The following is a 15,228-nucleotide window of genomic DNA, read 5'->3' as shown; positions in this document are numbered from 1 at the left end:
TTTCTACTTTTCCAAACAGACCGAGGTTTTCTTTCGTGTTGAAATAAATGTAGGCCAAAACTCAGCTGACATGATGGTGAGACCAATTTAGCTGAGTACACAGACTAAAACGGTGTAGTCAGTGTAGGATTAGATAACAGTTAAGATTGTGCTCTAAGTTGAAATGCTCCTTTGGTGAAGACAAGCCCTAGGAGAAAGACGTCAGAGAGCTGGGAAGCTTACTAGGGCAGAGACTAATATGAATGAAATTAAGTGAAAGGAAAATGTAAGCTGTCAAGCCTCCTAGCTTGATCTGTAATATACTGTAAAATAAATTTCCAAAAGAAATGGCAGAAGTAATGTTTTAGCCAAAAAATGTAAGACTGCATAAAAAGCTTGTTAATTGATGGTCTTTACAGTATGTGTGTCTTTATAGTATAAATACCACAAATAATGTTCCTGTGTGGATTGCATGTGTTTGTAGATGATTGCTGCATCCAAATTCATAATGTTGTGGTTTTCCAAGTCAAAGCTGCGTTCAATCTGTTTCCCATGCACAGAGCGTGGCTCTTAGCAGCCATTCTAATGCTGTGCCAAGTCTGCTGTTTGTAATTGGTATTTTCATGAGTTGCAACGGTGCCCTATAGTTCATTACCTTTAAATTACATTTATTGTAAAAGAAACTATATAAAATAATTTTGTCTTGTCCTTTCTAATGGATGCCATCTGATCATTGTGTGAGACATGTAAATCGACATTCATAGAAAATGGCTTTTGGGATGGATGATTGGATATAGTGATTTTAGGTTTTGTTAGTGATGGCTGAATTGTAATTATAGTTTGGAATGTTTCCCATTAAAATTGGTAGCAACAGAATCACCAAACATGCTTTCAAATTACTTTATATTTTGGCTGAAAAGTGTTGACTTCACGTATGTATTACTTTCTTTTATCACCAAATAATGTCTATATTCTATCAGAAGTAAAATTTCAGCTTTTTAAGAACTTCTTTAGAAATTTCTAAACATGGATCCATGCTTATGCAGATATGATAATCATTACTTTGTTCAGTACATTTTAATTTTAAGTGAAATCGTGATGTAAGTTAATGAACTAAAATATATTTGTGTTTTGTGTATTTAATAATTGCTATAAACATTTACATCATAAGTCTGTTCATTGCTGCATGCACACTAAAACCTCTGCTTTATAAATGGCATGCCGACTTCTCCTGCCCCCCTCCCACTGCTGCCTCAAACCTTACCATAACAATAGGAGTTTGAAATTCATGTAGAAGAATAAGAAAGATTACTGCTCTTGGTGTGCCATTTTTATATTACTGTTTTAAAGAAGAAATTATTGTGGCGTAGATAATGCAGAATGTATTTTTAAAGGAGATTTTCTTTGCACATTTTACCTTTGGAGCAATACAAAATTGGATCTTTCAAGCTCCTGAACAACCTTTGTCTTTTTTATAAAATATACTGTTAGGGAAGAAAGCATTTTACATTTATAGGCTGTCTGTTTACAAAACAATTATTTTTTTAAAGTCCTAGGCCACCAATTCCTCTATCTCTCCTTCTATCAGAAGAAGAAGCAAGCATAGTAATTCAGTCCTTCTGGAGAGGTTATCGGGTAAGAATAATCTATAATTATTTCGCTTGATGTTGAAAACTGTAGGACTGTGAAGGCCCCAGGGAGAATCCTTACATAAATTTTAAGTAGGGGATACTATAAATAGCTGCTGAGACCCCCATGGTTCATTGGCTTTGAATGTTGCTCTGCCTTATGCCTAGTGACTACAGTCTTTTCACAGGCACTTACGCTGATGTAATCTCACTGTTTTCCTCAACAACAGAGAATCCTCAGAAATTAGATTTTCAGAAGTACAATTAACACTGAACAATTTATTTTTTGTATTTTAGTTGATCTTTGGCTAGTTGCTAAAGGATGAAGTGTTATTTTGTTTCATGCAGGGATGCGTGAAGTGAGTGTGGAGATGCACAAGGAGGATTGATGAGGTCTGTTAAGAAATAAAAACATACAGAAACAAAGGACAAAAAACTGAGACCAAGAATGAGACAGGAGATGTAGGAGAGGCATGAAAGCTGTTATTCAGAGAAAGGGAAAACAAAATGGCAAGCAGATGTTGCAAACCATACTAGTAATACCACACTAATGCAATCCCCAATTTGAGGGAAAAGCAAGGCGCATAAAATAAATACAAAGAAAATTGACTAAGACTGTTATTTTGGAGGGTGACAGCCATGCTAACCCTAGGGTATGAAATAAATTATTTTGAAAATCCATTCTGTCAAATATTTCTTCAAAAGGCTCTAACACCTTCATGCCTTAGAAAGAAATGACTTTAAATTCAGGTGACTTTAGTGGCAAAGAAATGTCTTTGACTGCCTTTATAAAAATTTAAGCTTGTACGTAGCCTCCAGATACAGCAGTAATTTTGTTGTGATGGACAGTGAGATGTCTCTGTCTGTACATCAGTTGTTCTTTAAATAACAATCAGTATAAAACGCTCCCTGTGAAGTTCTTTACTACTTTTAATAAGCATGAATATATGAGTGGCTACTGTGATGTGCCATGCAGCCAAAGATGATGAAATACCTTGAAATGATCTTCTCGATGGATAGATTTTTGTGACACTTTCTGCTTGTTCCTTTTCTTTTCTTTTTCATTTTTTTACATGGAGATGGCATTGACACTAACATTAATTAGCACTGACAGTATCTCTGTAGGCATCCTTGCAGTGGAGTATTGCAAAGGCAACCATTATCCAGTAACTCTTATGTTTACTGAACAGTGCAAGGTTGCTCAGGTACCTTGTGGTTCTTCTACCAAAGCTTCTGAAGGGCAATATCCTTCCTTGCTATATATATTAACTTCAGATTTTTCACAGTAGTATTTATGAGTAACAGTAACTTTTAAAAAAAATTTTCATATCAACCTTGTAAGAACTTCTTATAACTTTTACAAAAGGTAATATAAAACTATGTTAGTATAATGAGGCCTAAGAGGTATCTGACGTCAAGTCACTGAGTAGAAGTCATGCCTGTCTATATTGATCATGTAACCTTGTAATGTATTTCTGCTCTGCCAGTGCACTATCTGAAATATGGCAAGTTATCTTTTGCTAAGTGGATTGAAAAGTGCTGTGGGAGTTCAGCTACCATCTATTGTGTTCTTAGCTGCACCACAAAGGATAAATTCTGCCTGGAAAGAATACTTTTGATAAATAATTTATATTGTTTTCTTTAAGTCGTGTTTTTTTTTTTAAACTAGTGGAAAACTAAATGCTGCTCTTTTGCTCTGTAAATATCCCAGGAAAGTGGGAGAAACCCAGAATGTAATGCCATAGAGTAGTAGAGTTCAAATCACAGAGCAAACTTATTACCATATCATGTAAATATAAGAAATTTTCTAAAAAGCAGTCAGCTTCCTGAAAGCAAGATATGTCCAGGAGAAGCCAAGCTTATTGCTGCTTGTTTCTGTCATGCTATTCAACTTCAGCCTGAATTACTAGGATATGAAGTCCTAAAAATAATGACATTCTATATACATAACATTTAGGAAAAAAAAGAAACTGCATTTTTAATAATTTTATTATAATTTGAATATGCCTTTGAGAGAGTAATCACTCACCAATGTCTAAGCTAATGCTAGTTGTCAGAGGACAATATCTGTTCTGGATTTTTGCTTTAGCACTGGAGGTAGTAATTGTGTGAATGCTGAGGTAGACAACAGGCAACACGCTGCTAATTAATCAATTCCTGCTTAGAACAAGTTTAAGTATCAGAGTAGTAAAAGCTGTTGATGCAAATTATTAGTAGTAGCAAGATCTACACCTGTACAAAAGCAGTAATAGAATTCAACTTAAATCTTAAATGGAGTCAAGGCCTGTGACTATTGTAATTTTATGTGGAAGCAGAATTACATGCTTCATAGGGGTGATTGACTGCCAAAGAAGAGATATCATGTAATGCATTCCAATTACTTTAAATAACAGATTAATGGCTCTCCTGTTCGTGAAAATTGTATGGCTGGAACTGTCAGTAAGCCTATTTGTAGCTGATAGCAGGTGTGGATCAGTTAGCTGGAATAAATTTCCTGCTGTATGACCCTTCATGCTACTCTTCTGCTCTATTATGTTGGTCAGTGGGTTGGTTTTGTAGTGTTGTGGTTTTCTATAGTCACTAACACCCTTCAACATAATGCTTTAAATTTTAATTAACTCAAAAAATAAGCATCTCACTGCAATCACATTTTCAGGAGTCCTTGGTAATCAAAATGATCCCCTAATTGGCGTATTCACTGGGGTTTGTCAATTATGTGGCTTTTATTTCTGTGTAAGTTGAAAACTAAACCTGTGGGATTGTGCTTTTATATCAGGCCCAACCAAAGGAAAGAATGTCATGTGTTCACCCAGCCATAGCCTCATGAAAAAAATTTAATCATCATCTTGGGTAACATGAATGTATATAATTTTAGTGGCAGTTTCTGTTTTCCCTTTCCCAGGTCCGCTGTGATAGTGAAATACAAGAGCTGCGTCAGTGGCAAAAGCAGTTGAGAGAGCACAAAAACATTGCTGAGAGAGTGAAAGAATTCTGGGCTAAGCAGGAAGCCAAAGGTAAGTGATTTAAATAGTGTGGTGTAATATCTTAACTTTTTTTTAACAATGTCTTAAATTTTTATACTTTAATACTTTGTATTAAAAAAATAGGACACACAGTAGGACACTAATCCTGAGTGAGAAGGGATGGTAATGTCTGGTGGAAATGCCTGGCTGTTTGTTTACAGGCACTGCTTATGCTAAGTTTGTTGCCTATATAGCTGAAAGTGACAATGAAAAATACAGAGCCAAACGCCCATGATTTCAGAGGACAATGACAGTGTGCTGACACAGTATTTCTTAGGGCAGGATCAGACCTCTACCAGCTACACAACATGTAAATACTGATTTTTACCAGACGGGTTGTAGTACAGTTTTTCTGAAATGTGGGATTTCTATCTGGTAAATGTTCTGTGGTTATTTATAGCAGAAGTTGGCCTGTACAGTTCTAAAAAAAGAAAACAAACCCAAACAACCCAATATAATTGCCAAGGGAAATGAGGCCAGATTGCTTTAAGAACTGAGACTGTAATGTTTCTTTTTTGCCTTGATTGTCGACAAGGGTTTACTGACAAGGCTAAAGTTATCATTCAGTTAGTCGGGCACAGTGTGTAATTATGACTGTTTGCCAAGCCTCTTTGTTTACTAATGCAGAAGGATTCGCTAACTCCTCAACCAGTCCAATTTTATCTGGCTCTGCAGGCTGGGACTCGGATGTGATATATGTAGGGATGTGAACTACACGCCAATAGGTGCAGAAGAGGTGGTTCAGCTATGTTGTTCATGTGTTGAAGACAGGGAAAATTATGGTGTACCCGTCAGCACTGTGTTCTTCAGTCTGATGGCAGTCTCGCAGGGGTTTTCTTAGGTGGCTGATCTTTGCCCTGAACTATGTGAAGCATTCAGGGTGCTGTTTCATGCAGTCGGTTGGATCAGACTGGGAACTGCCAAAAGAGTAGATCTCACTCTGTAGCTCTTGCATCAATTTTAGTGATTGTGTAGCTGTACCATGAGTTGGGATCAGTGAGGGCATTTGGTGTGGGGCAGGTCAGTTTTCCTCAACAATGTTGCCACATGATTGCTGTATCTAACACAAAGGAGAAAGTGAACTGGGAAGAGAGAGTGTAATTAATTTCAGCATCCCACCACTTGGTAAAATTGAGCAGAATATGAGATAATATTCTCATACCTTGTTACTGTTGATGGCTGAGGAAGTGCCAATCTCCAGGTGATTGTCAGGAGGTAAAAGCCAGGGGCAAGTCATGGCTTAGACCTCTTCAGCTCAGTACACAAAAGCACATCTGTCAGTGCCCGCCTTCTGAGCCTGGTTTTGTGGGACTGGGAAAGGAAAAACTTACATATGAATCCCTGCAGGGTAAGAGAGTTTAGAATCAGGTTTCTGTGAAAAGTTTTAAAATTTAGAGTCCCTGTCAGTTAGATACCTACTATCCAGAAAAATCTACAGTTCTGGATTTCAAGTGACAGAAAACTGCTGATGTGCAATCTGGAATTAGGCAGCTTAATGGGGGGCATCTGTCCTCTGTGTTGCCTAAAGACCTACGCAGCTTTTCACTCCACACTGAATATTTGTGGGTCACCATGTGGAAGCTCTTTCTTTGCTGCCTCTAGACCATGCCATTGTTTCATTGTTTCACTTTCAGGTGCCCAATTTCTACACCTTTAAAGCCTAAGCTGAGGCACTGAGTATGTCCTGCTGGGTCTTCACTCAGACTTTTTTTTTCGTTCCTTATTCTCTATGCAACTTAACTCTTCTGTTTAATTAAATGGAGTTATTGTACTCATGCACAGATATGAAACGGTATTCTGGAATTAAGTGTCTGACATCCTCACAGTATGCTTTATTTTAGAAACCACAGTAAGAATGTCCATACATAAAAAGTACTTATTAACATCAGTGCTATAGCAATAGGAGCTTGTTGTGACTAGAGCCTTGCAATTCCGCAATAGCTCTAGTCATCAAATCTTTTGTGGCTATTGTTGATTTAAAAACCATCCTGCTTTTTAATAAGTGATACAACTAAAACTTCCCTATGAAACATTTTAATTACAAAACAGTCCATGCTCTGTAAATGTCAAAGGAATTAACTGGAGTCAGGTCATTAACCCGATGCACTGCAATTATTCTTTTACTTTCTATTATGTATCATTTCTATCTATCACTAGTTACAAGCAGATCAGGCTAAAAGGATGGCATGAAAGCTCCACACATTTCCCTTTCTGCTTGCAATCTTCTTTTGAAAGTGTTGCCTAAAGATGAAAGGATTTTCTACATTCACATAGGTGAAAGGAGAAATCTGTTAATAGTAACAATCATTATAACAACTGAGTTTACAAAATAGACCCCTTGTTTTCAGTTTTCCTTATCTTGATATTTTATTCTTACATAAAATAAATGTAATAGGTACCTGGGGCTAATAATTAAATTCTAAACAATGTGTGAAACCTCAGCACTTCCAGATGGGCTATTTTTTATAACATAAAGTTATCCATGTTTTCAAGCTCCCCCAGTGGCAAATCTTTGATCCCCTAAACTTCTTTTCTATTATTTCCTATTTATACTTGTATGTCTGTTGGATAGCATTAGTTTTTAGGCTATCTAGTCAGGGTAATGTTGCAGTTATGCTGTGTTAAGCTTGCTGTCAAGCCTTCTGATGTGTATGCTGAACACTAACTAATTCTGCAATCAGATTTGGATACATAAGGTATTTTCACTGGGCATTGTCTAATGAACACAGTGCTCAGTTATAGTATAAATGTTTCCAATAAGTATCTTGCTACATGGTGCTATTGTAGCACAATTTCTCCTCTATTGGGTGAAGCAGAAGAGTATTTAAACCCACTCTCACACAAGAGCTGTGCAGCAAACTCCAGGCAGCACTGAAGGCAAACACTTTTAAATTGTTGCTCTGGATTTCTGAAGTAATCCACATTTCGTCAGGTAAGATGAAGCAAATCAGTGGCAACTCTCATCCTTGAGGACAGTGTTGACTGTTTAAAAAGTTGCCTCTGTGTGCTGCCTCCTTTAATCCTCTGCAGCACTCACCTGCCAGTCGCATGCATAAGCTGGTACCACAGGGTGATTTCATGTTCACAACTGAGAGAATCACGTTCAAGTACTGAATCCACCGTGTTCCCCAGGGCCTAGAGAACCTCAGCAACTCTTGGCTTGCTTATGCTAGGCAAAGCTCTTGCACAAAGGGAAGTCTCTCTCCAGTTTTGCTGCTTGCCCTATGATGAGGTATGGTGACTGCAGCAGCAGCTACTGGATAGTTCTGCAGTTTGCATGTTTGCAAGTGCAGTGCAAGGAAAAGTATTTTCCTGTTGGAGGTACTTTTCCTGCCCAAACAGCCATTCTTCATGATCTCCAGGGAAAATGCGTGAGCGGGGTTGAAGCTCTTGCCCTCTAGCTTCAGCTGCATTGTGCTATTTAATAGAATTTGTCCAGTAAAATCTGCTTCCATTGTAATATTGCAAGATTTATGCTATATGTATTACACTCTGAGTTCGTTAGAAAATATGCAGTGGAGAAATCTACTTTTCCAGTTCCAATTGCAAGATTAGTTGGTGTTCTGCATACGCTTCAAAATGCTTGACATTCTTCCAGTGTTCCTTCCCAGTGTTAGGAGTTCTGTCATAAGAAAGTTTGCATTGATACTGGTACTGATACCAATACAAATAGCAGTAGATTTCTTTGAGTGGATATTTAGATACGTTGAGGGGCAGGCTTATAATTAACAAAGACAGTAATGAATGACAACCTCAGATGGGTTCTGCATGTCTACACCAACAGCAGGGCTGCAATGAAAGCTGTTCCTGCGGGTGTATTTCAGCTGTGAAGGCTTAAGTGTGAGTTCAGTCTGCAGAATTCTCAGGGTAGGATTTTTTAAATCATAAATGCAGTTAGGTATCAGCTGATATCAAAGCTGTCATAAAAGAGTAATTTTTCAAAAGACATTGTGTTCAGAATCTTCCTTTGTGTATCATGGCCTCCTCAGTTGCCTTGCTATTGCAGTTATATATTGCAAGGTGTTATGAGCTGACACACTTTTCTGTGTCTGCACTGTGCTATGTGCAGGACCTTTTGATCTCTGCTTCACCTGATTATGAAATGTTCAGAACAAGAATTTTCTTCAGGGCAGTATACATTATAGTACGAATACCAAAACTGGAAGACTGTTTTTTTGGTTGGGGTTGTTTTTTGTGGTGTTTGGGGTTTTTTTTTGTGATAGCCATTTGTTACAAGGCCTAGATTTTCCCAAACATTTATTCATATTTATTTTGCAGTTTTAATCCACAAAAGCTCAGGTTTGATTTACCAACCCATGCAGTTGGTTGCCTAAGGGATAGTCTGTAGCTGAAAAGAATTCATTCTGACGAGCAAAATCACACAGCACAACAGGGGAAAACTGCGTTTCTGTATGGGGTGTTTGTATGCAGTCAGTGAATTAGAATTCTTGGCTTTAGTAGCTTACAGCTAGAAGATTAAACAACATAGTAACTAGTAACTGTGTACAAATATGTCTCATGGATTTTATTTTTTATTATAAGTTGTCTTCCAGCAGACTTGACTAATAAAGAAAACCTTGGCATCCAAGGTTTTCTTCAAGTCTGTGTGGGAATTCATAGCCTATTTACAATGGTTTATTAGGAGTTTACTTGGAAAAAAAGTAGTAGGTTCTTTTTGGGTTTGGGGCTTTTTTTTTTTTAAAAAAAGAAAAGATATAAATAGATTTTGTTTTGAAGATCTAAAAACAGTGGATTCAAATTTACTATGATAAAATTAAACTTCTAAATTTAAAAAATGAAAGACAAATTCTTTTCTTTGTAATACATGTTTAATTCTGTCAGTGTTAATTGTTGAAAAATTGCATTCCTGAAGGTGACTATAGAAGTTGATCTAGCAGGTTTGCTAATTCATTTTAAATGATTGCAGTTTAATGTTTGTGTTTTGGCCTCTTGCTTTTGATTTGTTAGCATTTACAGCATCTCATCAAGGCATGTTTTTTCACACATTCCGTTGTCTGTGATACCAGTAAGAGTTACAAATGCATACATTTCCCACTTATTTCTAAGAAATAAACCTATATATTTAGAACATATCATTGTGAAAAAGGTTGTATATGATACTAGATCATATTTAGATATGCAATCATATTTTACATATTTTACGGTAGTCTTCATGCACATAAAATCTTAAAGTGAAAATTACAAATGCATTTTCAGAGGACAAGATGAAACTGTATTCAAAATGTTGCAGCTAAGAAAAGCAGAGGCCTAAGGGTGGAGTGGGCTGTGTCATTTGGCAGTTGAATAGATTATAAAAACTCCTGTCTCTGAAGAAATTGAATCTTTCCATAAACTATTATTTATGTTGTTTTGGAGACTAATGTAGTGATAACATTTCCTTTGCTGCCTTTGCCGATTGTTTCAAAAGGAAAACCAAATTTCCTTTTAATCACTGTTATAGAGGTTTCCCATCATAAAATCAATTTTAGGACTCTAGGGGACACAGCTGTTTCACCACTTCAAAGAAAGTTGTGAAATTGCCCCCTTTCATTTTTTTTACTTAAACCAGTGCAAGTTTATATTGCTTATGTCACATTAGCTTTCAATGTTATCACATTGTTTCTGTAATTCCTTAACTGAGCTCTGCTAAGTTAATTTAAGAGTATCCATACATAAAATAGCTGTGGGGCCCAGACAGATGGCTATTTGGAAACAGCTGTACTAGTTTGAGACGTTACTGTCCAGAGGTTTCATTATCAGTCTCAGCTGTGATGCCATAATTAATTTTTGTTAGTGCTCCAGCTGCTCTTATTTCATCTATTATTATTCTGCTGTTTATTAATGCCATTAAATTCTATTTCATTGTAAAGCCAGCAAGGTTAGTTAAAAGCGCTTTTACCAGTGATTCAATCTAACCCAGCTGACTTTGCTCTGAAGTGGATTGTGAGCACTCATATAAAAATGAGTTGCATAACACAACTACTTCTTATAACCTTGTCTTTCTACACATTCGGTTTAACTGCATTAATTAATTCTGTTAATTCAATTAATCCCCTTTAATTAAACCACCAAGCTCTTCACATGAAGCAGACAAAGCATTTATTGTTACTAAAAACTCAGATGTTACAAATAAAGCATTAAGATTCAGGATCAAAAGAAAAAGAAAAACATTTTTAAATAGATACGGCAATTTATTATGAAGTTAATTACATTAAGAATAACAATGAAGTATCTCTTAAATTTGTATGACTCTAACCTTGTTTATTAGATGCTGTAAACAGTGTTGAATCTAACTGTAGGGGATGAATGGTGAGCTGCCAAATAGCTTTTAGAAAATGCTGACTCGAGCAGTAATGTGATTCTATTGACACTACTAGAAAGATCAGCATACCTTCCGTGGAAATACCAGCCAAAGACTCGGTTAGTGTGAGCTAACTGTCAGATTCTGCTTTGTTGTGGCTTTCAGCACAATGCTATGTGTACCTTATTTCACGGGTGTGTTTTAGGCAAAGACATACCATTTTATGAAAGCGTGTTCGTATAATCTTCACCAGTGTGATTCTTAAAATGGATATTAAGAGGAAGTTAGAAATGTAAACTGATGGTAATTAACAAATCCAAAGGCATTCTTAATTTATTTTTCTGTGTGTTAAAACACATTGATTATTATTGAAACTAATGAAGTTTTTGTTTTCATTAAAACATAACCAGAACAAAAGACTTCTCGAGTTTTTCTTAAGTAGGGACCAAAAGTCTGATTTTTAAGGAGCAGCTGAGGTGTTCCAGCAACTTCCTCATTAACAAGGCAGTCCTGTGCTTCCTTGGCCACGGCTCTTGCCATCCTTTCCTTTCCTTGGCACTAGCAATTATGGCTTCATGGTTGGTCCAGCTGGCTGATCTGACAAAGAACCGCTCTTCAGTTCTGTTCGGCTGCCCCTTGGGTTAGTTTTCTGCTGGATCAGCCTGATAAACTGACTTGCCTGGTAATGACACAGTCCTTACATTTAACATAAGGGAAATGGTCCATCAGTAATAGAGGGAAGGAAAACGGCCCATTTGTGATGGCTGCTCACTTTCAGATCAGCTCATCTGTCCTGTGCCTGCTGTGTCATGTGAAATCATACCCTACGCGACATGACTGCTTGGTTTGGTAGGCCAAGGTATAATGCAGCCTCATATAAACCACTGATTATCCACCTGTTTCACTGCATGTTTAAAGTATATCTTTTTTTTTCTTCTTTGTTTGTAATTCTTTATTGTTCTTTCACTGTATCTTTTATACTATTTATTACTAGTTTTGAAAAGTGTTCTACTTTTCAAAGAAAAGTTTTCTACATGAAAACTTTGCATGAAAATTGCTTTATAAATTAATAGCATCTTGCAGGACTGCTGGCCTCTTTTAATGCATGTACCTGCTACGTTTCTTTTTGAGCGCAAAGAAAAAGGTGTATTTCTCTCAGCCTTTACTGAAAATGATAAAGCAATGGCATTCTTACCTGACATTTAATTTGCTATACTGCTCCACTGCTGTAACGTTACATTCCACAAAATGGGCTGTATTTGGGGTGTGATAGTCCTTACTCTTAGCAGTTTCTACCTTCAGACCGAAAATGTAGCATAGCACTCATGGCTCAGTTTAGTGGCTCACAGCTTTAGCCTTGTAGAAGAGAATTATCCCCAATACAGCAGAGCTGGTGGGATAAATTTGTTGCAGAATATTTTACAGAATTTTGTAAAAATATTACCTTCTACAGAAAACACAGCTAATAAGAAAGCAACCTCCAGAGGATATGAGTGAATAGCAGATGGAAGATGATGTCCCTTCTAGTTTTATTATTCCAATTTGCTGAAATTAATGTAAATGTGTTCAAATAAGTGGTTTAATAACCTGGGTGTTAATTTGAGATCATGTTTGGCAGGATGTGACACAGTGGCATGCACGTAGCAAGACCTGCCTTTGGTTTCATGAGACTGATGTACTACCATGAGTGTCTGTTTAGGAGAACTTCTTTTCCCAGCGTGCATTTATCTAGGCCTGTCCCTATCGATTTTGTCAATATCTGTAGCCTAAATCATCCGTTTGAAATGGGACATAATTTGCTGCATCGTTTTGGTTTCTATCTGGTATCCCATATAGCTCCAGTCGTATTTTTGCTTTAATGTTTCCAAGAAGAAATAGGCCTTGGCTTTTTGGTTAACAGCCTGGTTAATTTGATTTGTGCCTCCATGCAGTGGAGAAGTCCTATCTAGTCATGATTCTGAGCAGTGTGTTATGCAGATGCAGTACTGATGAGACATCACTGGAAATGAAAAAGAACCTGTCCTACAATGAAAGGAATTTGAAAATACTTGATTTTTTTAATGAATATACCTAGATCTTCATTCATTACTTACGTAAATAATACTGACACTGTTACAATGGTTATTTCTCTACTGGTGTGCTTTTGGAAAGACCATTGGTTCTGTATACACTTGTCTAGTACTTTCAGCTATTTTATTTCCTAAGGGCTTTCTTTTTTTCTTTTTACCTGCATAAAATCTATAAAATTTTATTTTAAAAAAGCATTGTTCTTAAGGAAAGTAGTAAAAGAAATAAATATTCCTGGTTTAATGGCAAAAAACAATTGCGGCCCTATTAGCTAGCAGTTCTTACAGATCAACTGTAGCCTTGGCTTTGCAAGGTACTTCTGTAACAGTGAATATACACCGTGTGTGAATAATCTAGTTAAACCAAACTGAGACAGAAAGTAATCTTCACAGCAGGTAGAGGGGTTGATTTCCAGATACAGGAGGGAATATTTCTATGCATTCCATTCCATTTTCAAGCTGTTTTTCTCCTTTGGCAATAGAAGTTATTACTCATCTATACTGAGAGCTTTTAAAAAATACTTCTTTCACAGAAAGAATTTTTTCCCTTGGGAAGATGCAACCAGCAATGTGCTGAAGAACTCAGAATGTAGGTGTTCTGTCACTGGAAAAATCCTTGAATATATGAATGAGATTGCAGATGAAGAGTAGAACAGGCTGCATATTTTAGCATTGCTGGAGTAGGAACAGATGCAAATTGTCAAGAAGCAAGGAAATGCAGTCACTCACTCCTTATAAAGCTGTGATGTGTCTCTACCTGAATTATGAGGAAAGATTCAAAAGCGAAATATGCTTACTAAGTTGAACTGGGGAAGTCTAATCTGCGTACTTTTGAAGGATGGCTGTATGTAATTGTATGAAAGTAAATAATCATATCACATCAAAGCAGAATGAATTGAAGAAGGGAAAAAATGTTAAATTCAGTACCCAGGAAAAAATAGCTATACTATGAAACTTCTTGGAATTTATTCCATAAACAAATAAACATGAGTATAGTCATGTGCTGTAATGGATCCTTATTAATAGTTCCATAAATGAAGTTACAATTGCATACGTGTCTGCAGGACTGAGTACCAAGGAAAATATTGAGAAGGGGATATATAGATATAGATAGATAGATATATGGAATGACTTACACTAGGCTTTAAAAAATATTTAAAATGTACTGTAGGTAATAATGCTGGATTAGGAAAAGATATAGTCTGAATAGTTAATGGATTTCTTTAAGACTGCACCCCTGTGGTTTATTTAGAAAAAATCGGCTTGGTAAATTGTAAGGAATTCATCAGTTTTATGTGAGAAGTTTCTTGCCTTTCCCCCCCTCCAACTTTCACCAAGGGTGACTGAAATGTAGTCATGTTTTAAGAAGATTTTAAACAAAATTATTTGGTTTTAATTCCATCTGCTGTCTTTTACTGTAGCTATAATTCTTTAATTAATCTCATTATGAAGCTCTTGTAAGTGATGACCTCCCCATATTCCATGGTTTTACACTTTGAATATATGTTATATAATACATATATTAACACATATATGTTAAGATCTCAAATGTTTAATGTATTTTCTCAAATTATGTTGCTTCAAACTGAGCTATATAAAGAAGTTAAAAGTGGAAGGCTACTTGCTGTTGGTAGGACGCTGCGATTAAAAGAATTTGATTCTGTTGGTTGTTTTTTTTTCTTTAAACGTTACAATATTTACAGGTATTTTGTTGTTTCTTTCTGAAAAGTGCTACAGTCCAAATAGTTTAAAATGAGTTCGTATATGTGATTGCTTTTGATTTAAAAGGACATATATAAGGTTTCGGTTACACAAAAGACCTTAAAACATCGTCTTTTTTCCTTTTTTTAAACTAAAATCCAAGAACAAAGCGGTGCCGATAGCTGAGTATGTGGTGGTTTTCATCAAGCCTAATTCAAGATGCTTGAGATGTTTCTGAAAGTTTAATCTTGGCACTAACAGCTGAGAATGTAGTGATAAAAGTCATAAGACTCATGATGCAGATTCCACTTTATTGGTCCACACCCCAGAGTCAGATGTCTTTGAAAAGTTATAAAGATTACAGTAACATTTAATTTCTGAAACCGCGTTGGGAATGTTTGGGAAAAAAAAGAAAGATGATAATTTAGATAAGCTACAAAATACGTGATCTTCTGAACTGTGCTTAGACAGGCACAGCAGTGTATCTGCTAGTGCAAGTCTGGACTAATCCTCCAGTACCAAAGCTGTAT

At 36.3% G+C, this 15,228-nt stretch overlaps 1 protein-coding gene across 1 annotated transcript in view; it reads left to right on the top strand.

Moving 5' to 3' along the window:
- Positions 1–15,228, top strand: part of IQCK (IQ motif containing K) — a 50,492-nt gene that overhangs the window by 18,718 nt on the left and 16,546 nt on the right. Inside the window, exons 7-8 of the mRNA XM_055707029.1 lie at positions 1,530–1,614; positions 4,510–4,621. Of these exons, the coding sequence (XP_055563004.1) occupies positions 1,530–1,614; positions 4,510–4,621 (197 nt within the window). The remainder of the gene's footprint in view (positions 1–1,529; positions 1,615–4,509; positions 4,622–15,228) is intronic.

This window comes from Falco cherrug, chromosome 4, assembly GCF_023634085.1.
Source record: "Falco cherrug isolate bFalChe1 chromosome 4, bFalChe1.pri, whole genome shotgun sequence".
Lineage (NCBI taxonomy): Eukaryota > Metazoa > Chordata > Aves > Falconiformes > Falconidae > Falco > Falco cherrug.
Note: the sequence above shows the minus strand (reverse complement) of the source record. Positions and strands in the feature narration are given on the sequence as shown.